General features: G+C 36.6%; 3 protein-coding genes across 10 annotated transcripts; 1 reads left to right on the forward strand and 2 right to left on the reverse strand.

Moving 5' to 3' along the window:
* The first annotated feature begins 906 nt into the window (after positions 1-906).
* On the forward strand, positions 907-3,537 carry LOC121255636 (BTB/POZ domain-containing protein At1g63850-like). 2 transcript variants are annotated; one of them, XR_005938820.1, is made up of 3 exons: positions 945-2,188; positions 2,294-2,564; positions 3,046-3,184. XR_005938820.1 is itself a non-coding variant. In XM_041156053.1 (2 exons), the coding sequence occupies exons 1-2, from the start codon at positions 1,097-1,099 to the stop codon at positions 3,328-3,330; spliced, it is 1,377 nt and encodes a 458-aa protein (XP_041011987.1). In that variant the 5' UTR covers positions 907-1,096; the 3' UTR covers positions 3,331-3,537. The 2 variants fall into 2 exon arrangements, 1 of the variants encoding a protein (XP_041011987.1); XM_041156053.1 differs by lacking the exon at positions 2,294-2,564 and having other exon boundaries at positions 907-2,188; positions 3,046-3,537.
* Positions 3,538-4,768: 1,231 nt separating this feature from the next.
* LOC121255650 (uncharacterized protein At1g01500-like) lies at positions 4,769-8,856 on the reverse strand. Of its 3 annotated transcripts, none has more exons than XM_041156080.1 (3): positions 8,473-8,856; positions 6,727-7,553; positions 4,769-5,554 (listed from the first exon to the last, which is right to left on the reverse strand). In XM_041156080.1, the coding sequence occupies exons 2-3, from the start codon at positions 7,432-7,434 to the stop codon at positions 5,324-5,326; spliced, it is 939 nt and encodes a 312-aa protein (XP_041012014.1). In that variant the 5' UTR covers positions 7,435-7,553; positions 8,473-8,856; the 3' UTR covers positions 4,769-5,323. The 3 variants fall into 3 exon arrangements, with proteins under 3 accessions (XP_041012014.1, XP_041012012.1, XP_041012013.1); XM_041156078.1 differs by having other exon boundaries at positions 6,703-7,553; positions 8,473-8,850; XM_041156079.1 differs by lacking the exon at positions 8,473-8,856 and adding an exon at positions 8,185-8,462 and having other exon boundaries at positions 6,703-7,553.
* Positions 8,857-11,614: 2,758 nt separating this feature from the next.
* Positions 11,615-15,639, reverse strand: LOC121256452 (protein NONRESPONDING TO OXYLIPINS 2, mitochondrial). 5 transcript variants are annotated; one of them, XM_041157254.1, is made up of 4 exons: positions 15,348-15,639; positions 15,149-15,267; positions 13,858-13,956; positions 11,615-11,911 (listed from the first exon to the last, which is right to left on the reverse strand). In XM_041157254.1, exons 1-3 carry the CDS (start codon positions 15,494-15,496, stop codon positions 13,874-13,876), a joined length of 351 nt encoding a protein of 116 aa, XP_041013188.1. In that variant the 5' UTR covers positions 15,497-15,639; the 3' UTR covers positions 11,615-11,911; positions 13,858-13,873. The 5 variants fall into 5 exon arrangements, with proteins under 5 accessions (XP_041013188.1, XP_041013191.1, XP_041013187.1 ...); XM_041157257.1 differs by lacking the exon at positions 13,858-13,956; XM_041157253.1 differs by lacking the exon at positions 11,615-11,911 and having other exon boundaries at positions 13,795-13,956.
* Between the last annotated feature and the right edge of the window lie 1,244 nt (positions 15,640-16,883).

Below are 16,883 nucleotides of genomic sequence, written 5' to 3' on the forward strand. Positions count from 1 at the left end.
AACTTGGGCAAAAAAATATTCTTTAAGATTTGGGTCTATGTTATCTCTGATAGAAGTGGAGGAGCTGAGGACGATACAGATGGTAGAGGAGTTGAGCACGATGCCGATGTGGAGAAGCTAACCAAGACGCTGGAACTCGAACAATACTCCCCGTTGAAAAGAACCTCGCGTGGGCTGGGTTGGGTTGGTTCTACGTTAAAGATGGTAGTTGTGGAAGAGTTGAGGACAACGTTGGATTTCGATCGGCACAGAGTACAAGAGGTCACGCAAGCTGGGTGAGCGGCAAAATAAAATCGAATGGGTCCTTTCTCATATACGATTTGGGCAAATCAAATGGCTCATTCCCATATATGATTTCCAGACATTTTGGTCATTTGACATATGTTGATACGGACTAAAAGACAAACGATAGAGTATACTAGGCCTCCTTATAGGGACTATACCTGACACCTCTCCCATTTTCAAATGCTTTGTTGTAAGTGATATAAAGAAGGCTTAAACGAAAGGATACCATAAACTTGTCTCATTAAAATTATTAGAATTTTAAAAATTATATTAAGTTTTGATTTTTCATCTTTATTTACCTTTCCCATTAATAATATTTCTCTAAACACTTTTAAAAAAAAAAATAAAAAAATAGTATAATTGAGAAGAAAAAAGCTATTTTATCTCTCCACTTTATCCATTTCATTTGATTACTGATTAATTTTTTTTTTTTTACTTAATGATTAAAGAAATAATTTTAAATATATTAATATATATTTTTTTAAATATTTAAAAAAAAAAAAAAAAAAAAAAAAAGGTTACCTAGCGGTCAAGTTGGGGCGGCATAGATAGCCGCACCCAATTGAAAATAGAATCAATCGAACCCGCTTCGCCAAGACTGATCCACAACCCACCTGCCCATGACCCCACCATCCATCCCCCGCAATCAGTTTTTCCAATTCAAGATAACGCCGTTCCTCGTCTTTCCCTCTCTCCTTTCTCCTCTCCCGTAAATAACATCTTCACCGCCCAGAAACAGAAACTCCATTTTTACATCCCATTTTCTTAGAGGTCCCGAACCTAACCCAATCCTCCTCTACTCTGGATAAAAATGATAGTTGCCGGACTCAAGAAAAGGCAGCGGGTGGCCACCACCTCCGCCTCCTCAGTATTCTTTAACGATCCCTCCACCGCAGACGTCATACTCCGCCTCTTCATTACACCCTCCCCATTCGAATCCTCCGCCACCGCCACTCCAGATTCCGACGACACCTCTTCCAACCACAAATACGACGACGTTCAGATCCACCTCCACTCACACATCCTCCACCGCTCCAAATACTTCTCCGCCCTCTTATCCGACAGATGGCAGCCAACCCACAACCTTAAGAACAACAGTTCCAATCTCAAACCCTTAAATCTCAACCTTGGAATCTCTTCCTCCTCTGGGTCCCTCCAGTCCCACCTCACCGTTCTCCAACTCCTCTACAGTTCCGATCTCTCCGGTTCCATCGATAGCGCCTCCACCGCCCTCGATCTCCTCCCCGTCGCCCTCGAGCTCCTCTTCGAGGACTGCGTCAGGTCCTGCGTCCAGTTCCTCGAGGTTGTGCCATGGACCGAGGACGAAGAGAAGCGAGTTTTAAATATAATCCCATTTCTGAAGGAGGAAGAGAGCAAGGAACTCCTTGCTAGGGTCTTGCCCGGTCGGAACGATTCGTGCGACGAAATGCTCCGAGGCCTGGTGTTGTCCGCCATTCACAATTATCCGAACGTGGCGTTCGTGAAGGCCTTCGTGGCGAAGATTCTGAGGGATTTCTCGTCGATGGAATCGGCCAAGAGGGTATTGGAGAGTGCGTTCGAGACGAGCTTGAAGGTCGTGAAGGAGTCGCTGGAGGAGTACTCGAGCCCGGACTTCAGAGGGGATCATAACGAGACCGAGGCGATTCAGAGGCTCAATCTGCACACGGCGATGACCAACGGCAGACATTTGCTGTGGTTGGTGGAGAGGATGATCGAACTGAGGGTGGCCGATACAGCGGTCAATGAGTGGAGCAACCAGGCGGCCTTCACGGCCGATTTGCAGAGGGCGTTTCGGGACGATGCGTGGAGGAATATCGTGCCAGGGTTACCGGCTGTTGTGCTGAGATGCACCTCTAAGCTCGCTAATGCTGTCGCTGCGGGCAACATTTTGGCCACCAGACAGGTATTGCTAATGGAATAACTTTATTGTTTTATTGGTTTTACTTGCTGGTAATTTGCAATTAGCCTAGTTTGAAGTCGTTTAATATAATTTAGTGGGTCTACGTAGTTGGTTCTGGATCTTGAGCACTTAGATTTGGGCGAAACACGGACCAGTTGGTAATAGGACCGGACCTTATTGTTCTATTGGAATTTGGAATTGCATTGAACACACAAGGATTATTTTCTAGAGGATAGACTGCAGTGGATGCCAGATTAGATGGGTTAATGACTCATTCCATATGATGAGTGTTCAGTGCGTTATTTTCTGATTGAATTTCTACGATATCTCGACCACCAATATCATAGGCTTTGTTGATGACGGGAATGCATTTTGCCTGGTGAGTTGACTGATTGTGGAACTAGTTCTATTTTCACTGTGGATTTGGTTCCCATCTATTTTTTCGTGTTTCTGGAGGAAAAATAACAGCAAACAAGGGGGCTACATGTAAATGCTAAAGAGTTATTTGGAACGGAGGGAAATGTTTGAGGAGCTAAAATTTGCAAAGACATGTGAGAAGTTGTTTCCCTTTTGCCTCCTGGCCTCCAACTTGATTACTGATCATTTGAGCCCTCATGATCAAAATAGGGCCATTCTGTAGTCTTGGTGGTCGGTGGACCTCTAACCACTTTCATGGCCATTGGCTGAGGTTTTTTTATTTCTGTTTGTCATTCTTTTTAAGACCATGTCATGTGTTCTTACACCAGTTTCTCTACTTGAATGAAAAACGACACCTTAACCTTAAATATTTCAAACTCCAAGATAGCAGGTGGATGGATTAACTATACTAAACTAATGTAGTTTGATCTTTTATTTTTCAGGTTAGAAAGAAGCTTGTGAAAGATTGGCTTCCTGTTCTTATCGCGTGCAAGGACAATGTGTCGCCCATGTCGCCTGGTAACAAATCACTGTACCTGGAATTGGAAGAGACATTTCTGAGAATAATCTCCACACTGCCCATGTCAGATGCGCAGGAATTGTTGCAGCAGTGCCTCAGCTTTTCGACGCGAAATGTCGAAGATTGCCCTCACTTGTTCACAGCATTCAACACCTGGTTCCGCCGGGCGGCTCGACCTCCAGGAACAGGAACAGACGGCCTCTGTTAGAGGTACTGCTGTTTTAAGTTGTGATTGTAGATAGATGTTGTGCCATCGTGCTGCTGTCGCAACCGGGGGTTCAGCCTTTTCTGTCAATTACTGTGCATATATTATCAGTGTTATAGATAGTTAGAGCTTTGTATTGGACAGTGTATATAAAACTGTATCTATCCCGCGTCTGCAATGCAACACAAGCAAGCTTGAGTGCTTTTGATAGTCTCTTGAATCTTTTTTGCCCATCTTCAGATTTTACTTCTCGGAACACGTTGGTGACATAAATCTCGGTTATTGCCAGTGTCTGTTTGGTCTTTCAGGGGACTGTTTCAGGTTTTAGTGCATATTAGTTCTGTGAATGCGACATCGATTCAGCCGTATTGCCAACTACTGTGTACTGGCTGGTTGGGGTACAATCTCATGCATTCCATTTTATTCGAACTAAAGTTAAAGAGTAAAGTAATCCAATTTTTTTACCCATGTTCTCCGAATCAGCTTGACGGTAATATCTCTCGCCAAAGGACGGCTGTTGATTCGAGTCCCTCGGGCTCTCCTTGCCTGTCCCGCTTGCCTACGATCAAGGGGTATTAACTAAGGGGGATTCAGAACTATGGCATTGCGAGGCCACCTGCATCTTTTTCCGTATCAATGAAGTCCTGAGTGTTTATGGTTAAGATTTAACTTAATACAGAGATTTTGAAAACTTTCGAATTATCTGACTTCAAGACATACTATTTCACTTACAAGAAATACATACATATATATATATATATATATATATATATTTGAAATAATGCTCAGCGACCTTCAAAAGCGGTGCAGGGTCTCAAATCAGGTTTATTAGGATTTAAAAACCTTTTAAAAGTCAGGTTCGGACTGAATGAGAGTCTCGCGTTTATCTTAGAAGTTTACTGTATCGCTAATCTTACATATGTCCAGTGAACACAAGTCGCTCAAGTAATTGTCGACGAAAATGAAACACAGTTCGCAATTATATATTCTGCCACATTTCACATTAAGTAAGAAAATGAAAAACAAAATTCATATATTTCAACTTATAATGCTTATATATTCGTCGTATAATGATTGTAAATATATTTTTTCTATTTTTTTTGGCTAAGATTTTTGGTTTCGACACATTGTCTTGTCTTGTCATCCAATGACTACGATCAGACAAGCTACTGACATTAACGTCACATCCATACGTATTCACGACACAACATGAATCCCATCTACTCTCGTTCTTTCGCCTACTGTTTAACATCATGCTCCTATCATAGCCGCGCCATATTAAGATTCCATACCATTTGAAAAGACAGACATAAATACAACTTGTAAACTTTGTAACAATCAATGTTGTCCACAAATAAATAGTGTGGACCTATATGTTGTATTTATATCTCTCTAAATTATATAAAATGTTCGAATCAGAAAATTATTAGAAATCATGATCTGTTTAAATCGAACTCATTGAATATACACGCAGTTACATACATATGATATCGTCCCTCTCCGAAAATAGTGCCTTCTCTCTACTTCCGAGTATCTGTGACAGAAACTAGAATAACTATAACACAGTCATCAAGCAAGGCGGACAAACAAAATTAAGTACAAAGACAAGTTGAGTCGCGAGCCGTCGAAGGGTTCTATCTTTAGTTCCATTACCAAAACTTCACTGCTATCAACACTCTACAAAACAAAAGCAGCAGAACCTCACATATGTAGAAAGCCACTGCAGACAGCACCAAGTTGGAGATGCTGAGAGATTTCCTTCTTGTGTGGTTGTGCATTTGGAACCAACGATCCTTTTATATCAGATAAAAGGCTTAGCCCCAGAAGAGACCAAGGTGGGTCGAAGCATGCATTGCATGAACTTGATTGCGGAACAAGCCAACTTACTGACAACAAGGACATGCCAGAAGTACAACCAAGTTAACTGACTTGGGACCGTTAATCATTTAAATTGATGGAATTTGGTCAGAAGCCTGCAAAACAGGGAAAGTCTGGATTACGGTAGCCGCCTTCGAAAGTTGCGGGTGGTGCCTTGGTAGGTTCGGGCTAGCAAGCCCACACCAATTCCAACTCCAAGACAAATGCTAAGGCCAATCCCAACACCCACTCTTACACCAGCATTGAACCATGAAAGCTCTCCATCTTCACCTTCAAAATATGCTGTCCCAGAGTACCGGCTGTTGTAATCATCTTCGCTTCCTGGTTTGTCATATGGAAATTCTGACACCTGCAAAGTCAAAAAAATAAAATAAAAATAAAGGAAAACATGATGCCAGGTTATGGAAAGGAAATCCAGAGGCAATCTAGACTATAACTCAATATAAAACATACTCGGTGAATAAATGTTCTTTAGTTTCCCAAGAAAAAATAACAACCATATAAGACAAGTATTACCAGTATGCTAACGGGAATCATGAAAACCACATGAACGGAAATCAATCAAATCCTAGGTGCAATAACAATATCAATTACCATTGCTCTTGGGCTATTGCACCAACTAGGCACTAAAGAGCCCCTGCAGTTGAATTCAGCTAATCAAAATAAGCAGAGAAATTGCATACAAGGTTATCACTTTGAAGATAAAGTTCTTATAGGGCTAAAATATTTTGTACCTACTCAAGAACCATTTAGTTTTATGAGGTGCTCCAAAGAAGTGCGTGTGTTTAAGAGGAACATATATCCAAACCCATCTATTTGAAGACCAACTGATATACAAATGAAATTTACAATTGCAGCAACACAGGCAATTCAGCACAGAGAAGGTCAACAAGATGCTGGATCAGCAGATGGTGGAAAACGTTAGTGGGACTTATGTTCCATATAGGTATATGTTGTAACTATGAATAATGTCGTATGAACTAAAAGCTAAGTTCATCAGAGGAAGTTTGTAAGACTCCATAAAACTTCTTTGGGGGGTTACCATCATCAGAATCCTTACCACAGTAGGTTCTCTCTCTCTCTCTCTCTCTCTCTATCAGTAGGTAACAGTAGGCTCTCTCTCTATTACATTTTAATGAAGTGTGGGCAAGCTTTAGCAGGTGCTGGTAGAAATAAAGCAACACAAGGGATACTTTAAATCTACAGCACACTCAAAATCTAACCCACGATTGAATTCAATATGATATATAATAATAAAGAAAGAATTATCCACTCCTTCCAAGTAAATAGTTATGTCAGGTACACCTCTAGGCCTTAAGAGTAGGCAATTGCATGATTGTTTTTGCCAGCATAAATTACATTGAAAAAACCCATGAAAGATTGACAAAACAGGATGAAAAGTTATTCTAGTAATGTAGCATCAAGCATGGGCAGGGCTAATGCAACAGAACAACCAAAACTCAAAAAAAGCAAATCCCATCAAAACCTTCAACTTACAAAATTAGATTGGCAAAGGGGTACCTGCAAAGCAAGCCTGGAAGGATCATCTTTCTGTCCTTCAGCTGCCTCATACTCGGGTATTGAATCCAACCTGCCCTTCCTCACATGCTTTTTTCGATGACCCAGTTGCAGAGTTTTTGTTAAGATAATTGGAGTGCCCAAACAGGACCCTGCAATGTAGACCTCAATTATTGGTGAAGCCAATTCTGGCCCCAACACTGGTTTTCCCTTAAAGAAACCAGTACCCCCAGTCACGTCAGATTCACAGTTCATGCTCCATTCCTGGCCCTGATGATTTGATTCACTGACAAAACCATTACTAGTACACAATTCCAAAACCCCAGATAACAAGAGAAGATCTTGATCAAAGACCTCAAATTTCACACTTCCTGTCATCCTGATACTATCAGTGCTCACAAAAGTAGCTTCTTCAGACCTCTTATCCAATCGATCCCTTCTAAGAAGGGTTGACACCCCATCAGAATATATGCTTGTTCTAACACCATTGACTTCAAGAAGAGTATCACGGTTGAGTGGAACATGGTTTAGTGTGAGGTACTCAGGAGTGGAATCATCAATCTCGCATTTGCTAACTCGAACATAAAAAACTCTCAAATCAAGCCAAGGTAGAGAAACCTTTACGCAGGGTTTACAAGAAGGGTTCCTCATGACCATGTGGCCATTGTCAGTCAGCCCATTCCCATTAGACGTCTCATAAGAATTCTCCATGGCCCTGAAGCGTTTAATCCTCAGAGAAATGCGTCCACTTCTATTGAGTTGATGATTTACGAAAACTCATACAAATGAGACTCGAGCGAGGAAAGAAAACCCAAGGCATAATTTGGACTCTGGAAAACCAAGAAACCGCAGCAAGCAGAAACCCAATTAGTATGTAAGATATAGCGAATTGGGGGTGTGGATTTTTAAGAGAACAGATATGAAAAGAAAAGTCTACATGAAGAAAAATAAATGAATAAAATAACACTCAATTTATAACAGAAACCCAATAGACAGGCAGCACAACTATCAGAAGCAGAAGAAGACGACGACGGAGAGAGAGGTCTAAACTCAATTAAGTATGAAACTCATCAAGAAGGAGGGCACGAACACAGGAACAGAACTTTAGATGAAAAACTATTACTTTCCGTAGGAATTCCGAAGACACTAACCATAATTCATTTAACAGGACAGAGGCCAACAGAGGAACCAGAAGCAGAAAGGAAAGATAAAGAAGGGATAAGAAGATGGAAGAATACAAGAGAAAAATCCAAAGAACAGGAAGCATGAAACCAAACAAATAATGGGAGCAAAAACTGAACAAAATCAGAATGGGTCTCTTTCCAAACAGATTCACAGCCGATTTGAGGTGAAGTAAAAATACATCAAAGTCGACTAAAGAAAATCCAGAAATGCAAACGAAAAGGAAAATAAATATGTTACATTAGCAAAATCATAGGAACCACCTACGGATAAACATACCATCACCACCGAGCAACCAAATGCTACGGAATGAAATTAATTGTCGCTGAAATTTTCAATTCAATTGAAGATCAAACAAAACAAATTGTGCTTCTAAACATATGATCAGACATCGGAAAAAAATACCCCACCGACTCCAACAAAATTGCCGTCGATTAACGACAAATAGCCCACGTCATATAAGCAGACAACGCATCCCCCTCCTCTCTCTCTCTCTCTCTCTCTCTCTCAATTACCATATAAACGTACAAAACCACAGCAATTTATCTAATTCCAGAGAAAACTTACCGGAAATATCTTTCATCATCTCTTTGCAGCCTCAATATTCCCCAGTAATCGAATTTGAGCCTCAAAACAAAGCTGTTGATCCCCTGCAGAAAATCGTGGCCACGCAAAGTTTTACAATCACCAAACGAAGACAAATCCAAATCTTTGAATTGACTAGCAAAATTGGGTTTGCCTGGAATTAATTCAAAGTCAATTAAGCGGAGAGAGAGAGAGAGAGAGAGAGAGAACTCAGAACAACGCGCAACTCCTCAAAAAAAAAAAAAAAAGTTAATGTTTTTTTGAAAGGTGTCAATTATTATATGGTAGATGTAGTAGGGCCTAGGGTCCCTCTGCATCTGAATTAGATCTTATCCAAGATGGGAGAGAGGCAGGTTCACGGATCACAAGCCGACGTTTGAAAAGGATGGGTAAGCTGTTTATATAGGATTTTTATTCGATAACCTTTTTTAAGGATTTACGAACCTACGATACTCTTCATTCGCGAATCAAAATGTACTTTAGGATTTATGTAATTTAATAAGAGTGGTATTACTCTGCCACTCATAATAGATCGCTCAAATATACCGTTAATTATAAATTTTTTTTTTAATTTATATTTTTTTATCATTTAAAAAACTTTTTAAAAACTATAAATACATTAATAATCACTTCATTAACTATTAAATACAAAAATTAAAATAAATAAAATAAAATACACGAGGTCTCAAAATATGAAGACAAATAAAGTAAACAAAGTAGCATTTTTAATTTAATAATTACATCAGAGTTTACAAGAAGAAAAATGATAGTTGCAGTCGTGAGTATGTAAATACCGTACAATCATTTTAAAAAAATGAATAAATATGAGATCCACATAAAAAAAAAATTAATAGTATACCTTACTTTTTTTTAAAGTGACTACACGACACTTATACATTTTATGATTGCATGTAACATTACTCTTCTAACAATATTTTATTTAACTTTTAACTCTCATTTCAACTCACCTCATCTCAACTCACTATCTAAACAACACCTAATTGTATCTTTTTTTTATTGGCGTTGGCACATATTTTTCAAATTTGATAAATACACGTTTAATTATTTGTTTATTAGCTAATAAACTAGTTAAATGAATTGGATTCTTTTTTCTCCTTTTTTTTTTTTTTTTTGTATTTTTCTTGCACTATCATAAATGGGGAAATATACAATATGAAAAAAAATAAATTATAATCTTCCTAATTCTAGTCTAACTTCCTATGGGAAAATTATTGTGAGTTTTACGATGATATGAAATCTATCTTGAGAATGCTTAAGCTATAAAAAATCTTACTAAAATAAATTTACAAACTCTCATATCTAGCTGTGGTACTTTAAATTATAAAATTATTTTTATTATAAAATAAATATAACATCTCATATGAAACTATATTAGTTTGTAAATTTATTTTTATAAAATTTATTTGTGACTATAAAATTTTTTTACAATATATAAGCCATTCAATATTTTACTTTTAAATAAAACTTTATAGGACACTGCTAACATGCCGCCTTGGTTTGACCGCTGGTGTGCCCTCTAATGTAAATTATATTTTTTTTATTTTTTTATTTTCCATATTTTTTAAACATCTTTAAATATTTTTTTAAAAAATAAAAAAAAAACACCAATATACTAATAGTCAATTTCTTAACAATTAAGCAAAAAGAAAAATTAAAAAAAATTAAATACATAAACAGTCAAAATAAGAGGACAAATCTATGGGACAAACTATCATTTTACAACCTTATGATGTTGGTGCTCAAATAACTTTGATCAAGTCGCCATTGAGTCATTTTTTCTTCTTTCTTAGAAAAAAATAGTATTTATTATCTTTTTAACAATCATAATTTCATTATTCTCTGATAAAATATCAAAGGATTGGTAGATAAGTAAAAAATAATAAATGATTAAAAATCAAAAAAATTATAGATAAGTAAAAAATAACAAGTAATTGGTATCACATTAAGAAATCATGAAAGAGTAATAAGATAATGAATAAAATTTCTCTTTTCTTAAAATCCTTTTTCAATTAGCTATTTGCACCGTCGACTCGTGCACTTTTTTCTGATCAATTGCCCTAGCAATTTCCAATTCTTTAACTACAATTTCCGACCATTCATGCAGGAAAACGTGGAAGTAGATCCTTTGCCGCTGCATTTCACGTGAAACACGCATGGACTTGACGGACACAAGACTACAAAGACCCCATTGGATAGAACCTGCATGAACTCCAACCTGCTCTACGTAACTTCGTTTTAAAGCCTAACTATAGGAAATTTCTATCTTTTTAGCCCCTTTGCACCCAACAGACCAACTTATTTTGACCAGTCTAGTAATTAAAGACTGCTAAGAATTTTAAGACTCGTTTACACAAAAACAGAATCTGCCCGAGGCCCTGAACTAATCGTCTAATTTCCCCTCTGCAGTCTGCACCGCATAGCCCCACCAATCCAGAAGCAATAAAAAAAAAAAGGCACAAACATGAACGGCATCACTTGTTTTCTATAGTCTGTTCATTGAGATACACTTCTAGAGGACCCAGTGGAAACCCTTTTAAGTGGAGAAAGGAGACTGGCAATGATTCAAAAGCCCTTCTACTCGTCATCCCCACACCATAGTAATTCTTTTATTTTTATTTTATTTTTTAATCAGAGAAAAAATATATAAAAAAATAAAAAAATTATGTGTAATTTGTTATATAGGATGATGAATAGAATTTTTCATAATTCAATGCTCGGCAAGCATCCAGTAGTTAGAAAATCTATGCAGGTTCCTTTCATAGAGAACACAAACATGTAAGGTCGGGAACTAGAACACTTAGGAGAAAACTATTCGATGGGAGTGGCAAAACACATCTGTAAATCCTAAAAACCTAATGTCATCCACATAACATTCAGAACTTAATTGCGGTTTTAAATGCTCATTTCCTACACAGAGCAAAGCATCTTAAAAGATACATGCGAGGAGACTCGGAGTGACCCAACTGAAAAGAAACTCGTCAAAGAGCTTTAAAAAGATTTTTGGGTGCAAGGTCTACGCTCAGTGTCAGGCCTTACAGAATTCAAATGCGACATAAAGGCACATCAGCACCATAAAGACTCAAGTTAAGGAGAACTGGGAACGGGAAACCAGAACAAAAGTTTCATCACACACTTAATGTATACGTTAACACCAATATATTAAAAATGTCTAATTGGTTTTTTTTTTATATTTTAAATCAAGAAAAAAATAGAAAAAATAAAATGTCAACATATGGTACACGATTTTCTTGGCCATATGATGCTTACACCACCGCAAAAACCATAGATGGAAAGGAAAATCAAAGTAGACCCAACAAACATAGCATAAAAACCACCTAAATGCAGGCCACTTAGTTTGAAAGACTGAAGCCTTTAGTCTGTCACCGAGGAACTGCAAATTCTAGGAAATGCCAACGGAAAAAACACATATGGAAGAGAATCAGTGGATGAGTGATATCATTTATATGCATATAGTGAAAACTTTGTTGAATACACACGAAATATAAAACACTTTCAAGAAAAAAGGTGCATCGTAGAAGAAAACAAATTAATCAGTCAAAATCTGGACAGGAAATCACAAGAAGACAGAATCATATCCTAGATTGAGGGCTAAAAATAACTTGCACCATATTTAGACATGATTTGAGTTAAAGTTCGAATTGATCAATTTCTAATGATATTTCTCTTCTGGCTTAACAAGAGTCATTTATCTAATTGTGTGAAATTTTAAGCACCCAAATTCCCCAAGAAATGCGTCATTATACAAACTTTACACACACTATTATTCCAATATCCCCACCATCATTTGTCACACCAAGACCCCCACTGGTCATTTTGTAATAAAGACAATCTAGATCAGGCTAGAGAACATATCGATCACTGAAACCGTTTTATAATTTACTTAATTTCCAAGAAGCAAGCACTGAAAAGAATCATCTTGTTGTCGGGTGGCTCTCTAACAATGGTAGCATGTTTGTGGGCATCTAGCTTGTGATTAGATTAGCATAGAGCAACAAACTTTAGGGGTTTCCTTAACAAGGATTTAAGCTATCAAATCTCATAAAATTTTAGTGCTCTATGTCTTTCTCATCCCTATCTTAATTATTCTTGGATGAAGACCCTAGTTACCACTGCAGTTCAGGATGGACATACAATCCTAAGTTACGTACTAAACACACAAGAGCTGGTCTCAAACCTGCCAGTCACTAACTATTTCCACCATAAGCAAATTCTAATTTTTTTTGAAAAAATGCTCACTTGCAACTAATATCAGAAACCAAGTAATTGTGACTGCATCAAAAGGCTTTCGAAAAAACACCCAAGGAAGAATCTTTAATAGAAAGATCATGTTGCCAGTCCCCCCAACAAAAATAAGTAATCAAAGATTTTAGTAAAAAATACAAAAGGCATAGCCTAGGCACACAGAATGTACAGAAGAGGAACACCTAATTAGAAATAGAAAAAGAGATGAGAAAATCATGGAAGTTCAGCCCATTAAAATCTATAGAAGCTATCCAAAGAAAAAAATTATTAAAAAAAGTTTTACGCCTTGTTTGGCAACAAAGATGATGTTCTCATCTCATCTCAAAACTTCTTACAATTTTATTCTCAAACAGTACTCAAATACAAAAAACTTCTTGTGATACCCCATATGATAATGATAAGGGTAGGTGATGTATAAGATCTCACATTGTTTGGGAATGAGAACTTCTTACTCTTTATAAGGTTCCAATAGGGCTCCAATTGTATCATTGATTAGTTATTTTGGAGTATAGGCCATGTGATTTGGGTCTTCCCTTGGGGCATTACAACTTTTCAATTTCAACTTTTCAATTTTTTCATCTAATCATTATCCAAACACAAAACCCTATACAATTTTCCAAACTTCCAAACAAAATACAAAAAATAATATAACTTTTTCAAATTTCAAAACAAAAATATTATTAAAAAATTATATTCAAACAATTTTTTAACTTTATAATATTTGTATTTTTTATTTAATTTTTTTACTTATAAAAAAATAATATTTTTATTCAACTTTTTCTCTCCCATTTCCTAAAATCCAATAAAACATCTTAACTCAAATCATTTTACTGTTATTCACAAACAATTTCACTACTATTCACAGAATTCTCACAATTTCTCATCTCATCTCATTACCCAAACATGCCCTTAAGCTCCTCCAGAGCGCTTGTGATCCTCAAAATTTCTATCAGTCATTTCTCTCCAAATATACCACACTAAAAAAAAATTCTAGTCCCCTTCAACATACTGCACTGAAAATTGAATTAAAAAAAACATTGATATTTCTTAAAAAATCAAGCAGGCTGTGTAGAAATACAATACTTGAGTTTTTTTCCCATTACAGAATGACATGCAAATATATCCTAGCAATTGTTGTCCCACATGGATAGAGCAGGTCCTTGCTCCATTGTGTCACAGGTCCTATTCCATGAAGTAGACAGACAAGTCACCATATGTATCTTTTACGAAGAAAGAGGAAACAGTCACTGCTGGCTACCTGGCTAATGGGATTCATTTTACGAATGACCATTCAAAGAGGATCAAGTAACCAAATCTTAGGACCAGGTGTAGAAAAATCAAGTGAATGTGTGAAAAACATAAATATTTAGTTTAATTAAGTTTAAAACCAACAGTAACTCTTGTTTTGGTGCTTGAAAATTTAGAAGTATTTTTTATTAGCATCTCTTATTCCTTTCCAACAGTCTACTCCACGACAAGACTGAGACATAATCATAACTGGGCAAAAGTAAAATGCTGAACATAAGTGCTTTTTAAGTCTCCAAGAAAATAGATTGGTTGGACTTGCATGACACCAACACATTCAGGTTTAAATTTAGCAAATTAATGACTAGTCCTCCAAAACACACCACATTAACGGTTAAAGGAAAGATTATTATAACTAAGAGTCTCGGATCCATTTGAACCAGTGCCAACCACTAGCATATCCAAATAATCCATTCTCTTGAAATTTATAAAAGAAGAAGAAGAAGAAGAAGAAGAAGAAGAAGAAGACTTCAGCATTCATAAGTTGGTTAAACAAGCTTGCAACTGTTGCACAATACAAATTGAAAAAAAAAACATTCGTAGGTTTTCTTCCCTTCCACGGAGTGAATTAAAAATAAATCCTAGCATTTATTGTCCCACAATATCCAGCAAGCCCTTCACAATGGCATTGCAAGCCCTATATCACGAAGTAGGAGAACAGGTCAGAATACACATAATTACAATAATCAAGTGGCAGACATCCTCGCTGCTACATGGCTTATACGGTTATTTGGTCCAAGCAACCCTTTATGTGAATATTAATGAGTGATTACAGCTGTGACTGTAAAGATAAGATTCTACATAAAGAGATCAAACGAAAAATAACTTTTAAGGATTCTCCATGACTATCCTACAATCAGATCGAGAACCACATCATCTAGTTCGGTGAGTAGATTACTATGCTAATAAATACACTATTCAAATTCAAATGCAAACTCACTTTGAATTTGATATTAAAAGTCATAAACCACCCTAGTTGTCATCGTATTTGATAGGGTAAAGTGCTGAATTCATACCATCCTTAAACATTCGAGAGAAACATGAGATGAATGAAGATAAAACGAAGTACCTTGAGAGAGACAACTCCAGCAGGAGGAATCGACGGCGAGGATGGCTTTGAGCCGAGCAGAAGCAATGGCGCTGTGAAGTGGCATCATTGACTCAACGCCCCCCAACACCGAAACAATCCTTAAAAATAAGAAGTTAATATTACGCAGACACGAAGCACAAATATGAGATAAGCATGGGTCTGAAAGAGAAGTTTAAACCTTGAAGCGCGAGGGACGGCTCTAGTCGATGAAGAAACCGCGGGCGAGGGTATTGCTTTTGGGCTTATGGATTTTTGGGTTAGGGTTTTGGAACGAGCGACAAGGGACCTGGAACCAGGCGCTAGAGCTGATCTGCAGAACGTAGCCATTTCTGGTTCAGAGGTTTAGGTGAACGGATCGGGAGGGCTGAGGACGGGCGCTTAAACCCTACCTGCTCGTATGTAATAAAAACAGGGAGAAACGACGCCGTTAAAGAGCTTAACAAAACAATGGCAGTGTGTTATATTTTTTAGTAATACTACACAACCTCCCAACCTCTACGTATCATATTTTTTTTAAATATTTTAATATATTTTTTAAAAGTTTTTTTGAGTTTATTCTTTTTAAACTAATTCAATTATTTTATTTATTATTCGTATATTAAATATTTGATAAAATAAAAAAATAATAAAAATTAAAAAAAGTACGGTGTGGGGAAGTTGTATGAATAGTACGAGATTGTGTAGATTTTTTTTTAGAAGGATAAGGATAAACTCTTTTACTATGACTTCAAATTGACTATCTTAATTGTACCACTTTATTAAAAACTAATTTTTAAATCTATACAATTGTCTTTCATTTTAAATAGAGTTGAAAAATAGTTATAGGTTTATTATTTTACTTTTTATAAATGATATTTATAGTTTTAAAGTGTTCAAACGTCATACATTCTGTTTAAAAAATAGATAAATTTAAGATCCACATGAAAATTATATTTTTTAATGACAAATCTACTTTTGTTCAAATAAAATGCGCAAGACTTACTAACCCTATAATTATATCTATAAAGTATTCACTAATCTCGAAAATGTTGTCTTCAATAAGGAATTTTTTACAGATACATCTCTGATAATCTCAAAAAAAGCTTGTTCAGTCTTATAGACCTAAAAATGTAAATGATCCATTTCATACAATTCGATCTCATAAGCTATGCCATCCCTTCGTTATGTATACTTAGGATATGGCATTGACTGTCGTTTCTTTACCTAGGATGCAGTTGATGTCCTTTTATCGATTTTCTTTACCCCCTGTGCAACTGTATTATTTCATGGTTGAGGATATGGAAATTCTGTAATTGTTAGTCCTTGGATTAATGTATCCACTTATTTTTTGCTTTGAAAGAAAAATTGTATCGAAACTTGATGATATAATTTTTGAAAAATTCACGAAAGTAGAACATTTCGAATCGAACAAAAATCATCTGAACTGCGTAATAAAACGAGTCCTAAAACCTTGAATACATGACCCTACCGATATCTGTGCTTGGAACCAAAGAGGCGTTACAGAAAGTTAATAAAACGAAGTTGTAATTTGTAAAGGCAACAAACAAATAAGCCGACACGCCAACAGAGGTATATTACTTACTAGGTATTTATAGCCGCGACTTTTCTCCCGCAATAAACAAGCTGACATTATACAGTTTTGTCGCGACGGATTTGTAAGAAAGAGCGCGCCGTATTTGCTGTGTAAAAGAAACGCACCGTCTTTCCCAGACGC

The sequence above is a fragment of the Juglans microcarpa x Juglans regia genome, chromosome 3D, assembly GCF_004785595.1.
Source record: "Juglans microcarpa x Juglans regia isolate MS1-56 chromosome 3D, Jm3101_v1.0, whole genome shotgun sequence".
NCBI classification, from domain to species: Eukaryota; Viridiplantae; Streptophyta; class Magnoliopsida; order Fagales; family Juglandaceae; genus Juglans; species Juglans microcarpa x Juglans regia.

Excerpts from the sequence above, each read along its gene's own strand:
- LOC121255636 (XM_041156053.1), top strand. The coding sequence starts at position 1,097 with ATGATAGTTGCCGGACTCAAGAAAAGGCAGCGGGTGGCCACCACCTCC. Across the intron at positions 2,189-3,045 it reads ACATTTTGGCCACCAGACAG|GTTAGAAAGAAGCTTGTGAA; the intron begins GTATTGCTAATG and ends TTTATTTTTCAG.
- LOC121255650 (XM_041156078.1), bottom strand. The coding sequence starts at position 7,434 with ATGGAGAATTCTTATGAGACGTCTAATGGGAATGGGCTGACTGACAAT. Across the intron at positions 5,555-6,702 it reads CCCTTTGCCAATCTAATTTT|GTGTCAGAATTTCCATATGA; the intron begins GTAAGTTGAAGG and ends TTGACTTTGCAG.
- LOC121256452 (XM_041157254.1), bottom strand. The coding sequence starts at position 15,496 with ATGGCTACGTTCTGCAGATCAGCTCTAGCGCCTGGTTCCAGGTCCCTT. Across the intron at positions 15,268-15,347 it reads GCCGTCCCTCGCGCTTCAAG|GATTGTTTCGGTGTTGGGGG; the intron begins GTTTAAACTTCT and ends CTTATTTTTAAG. Across the intron at positions 13,957-15,148 it reads CTGGAGTTGTCTCTCTCAAG|GACCTGTGACACAATGGAGC; the intron begins GTACTTCGTTTT and ends TTCATGGAATAG.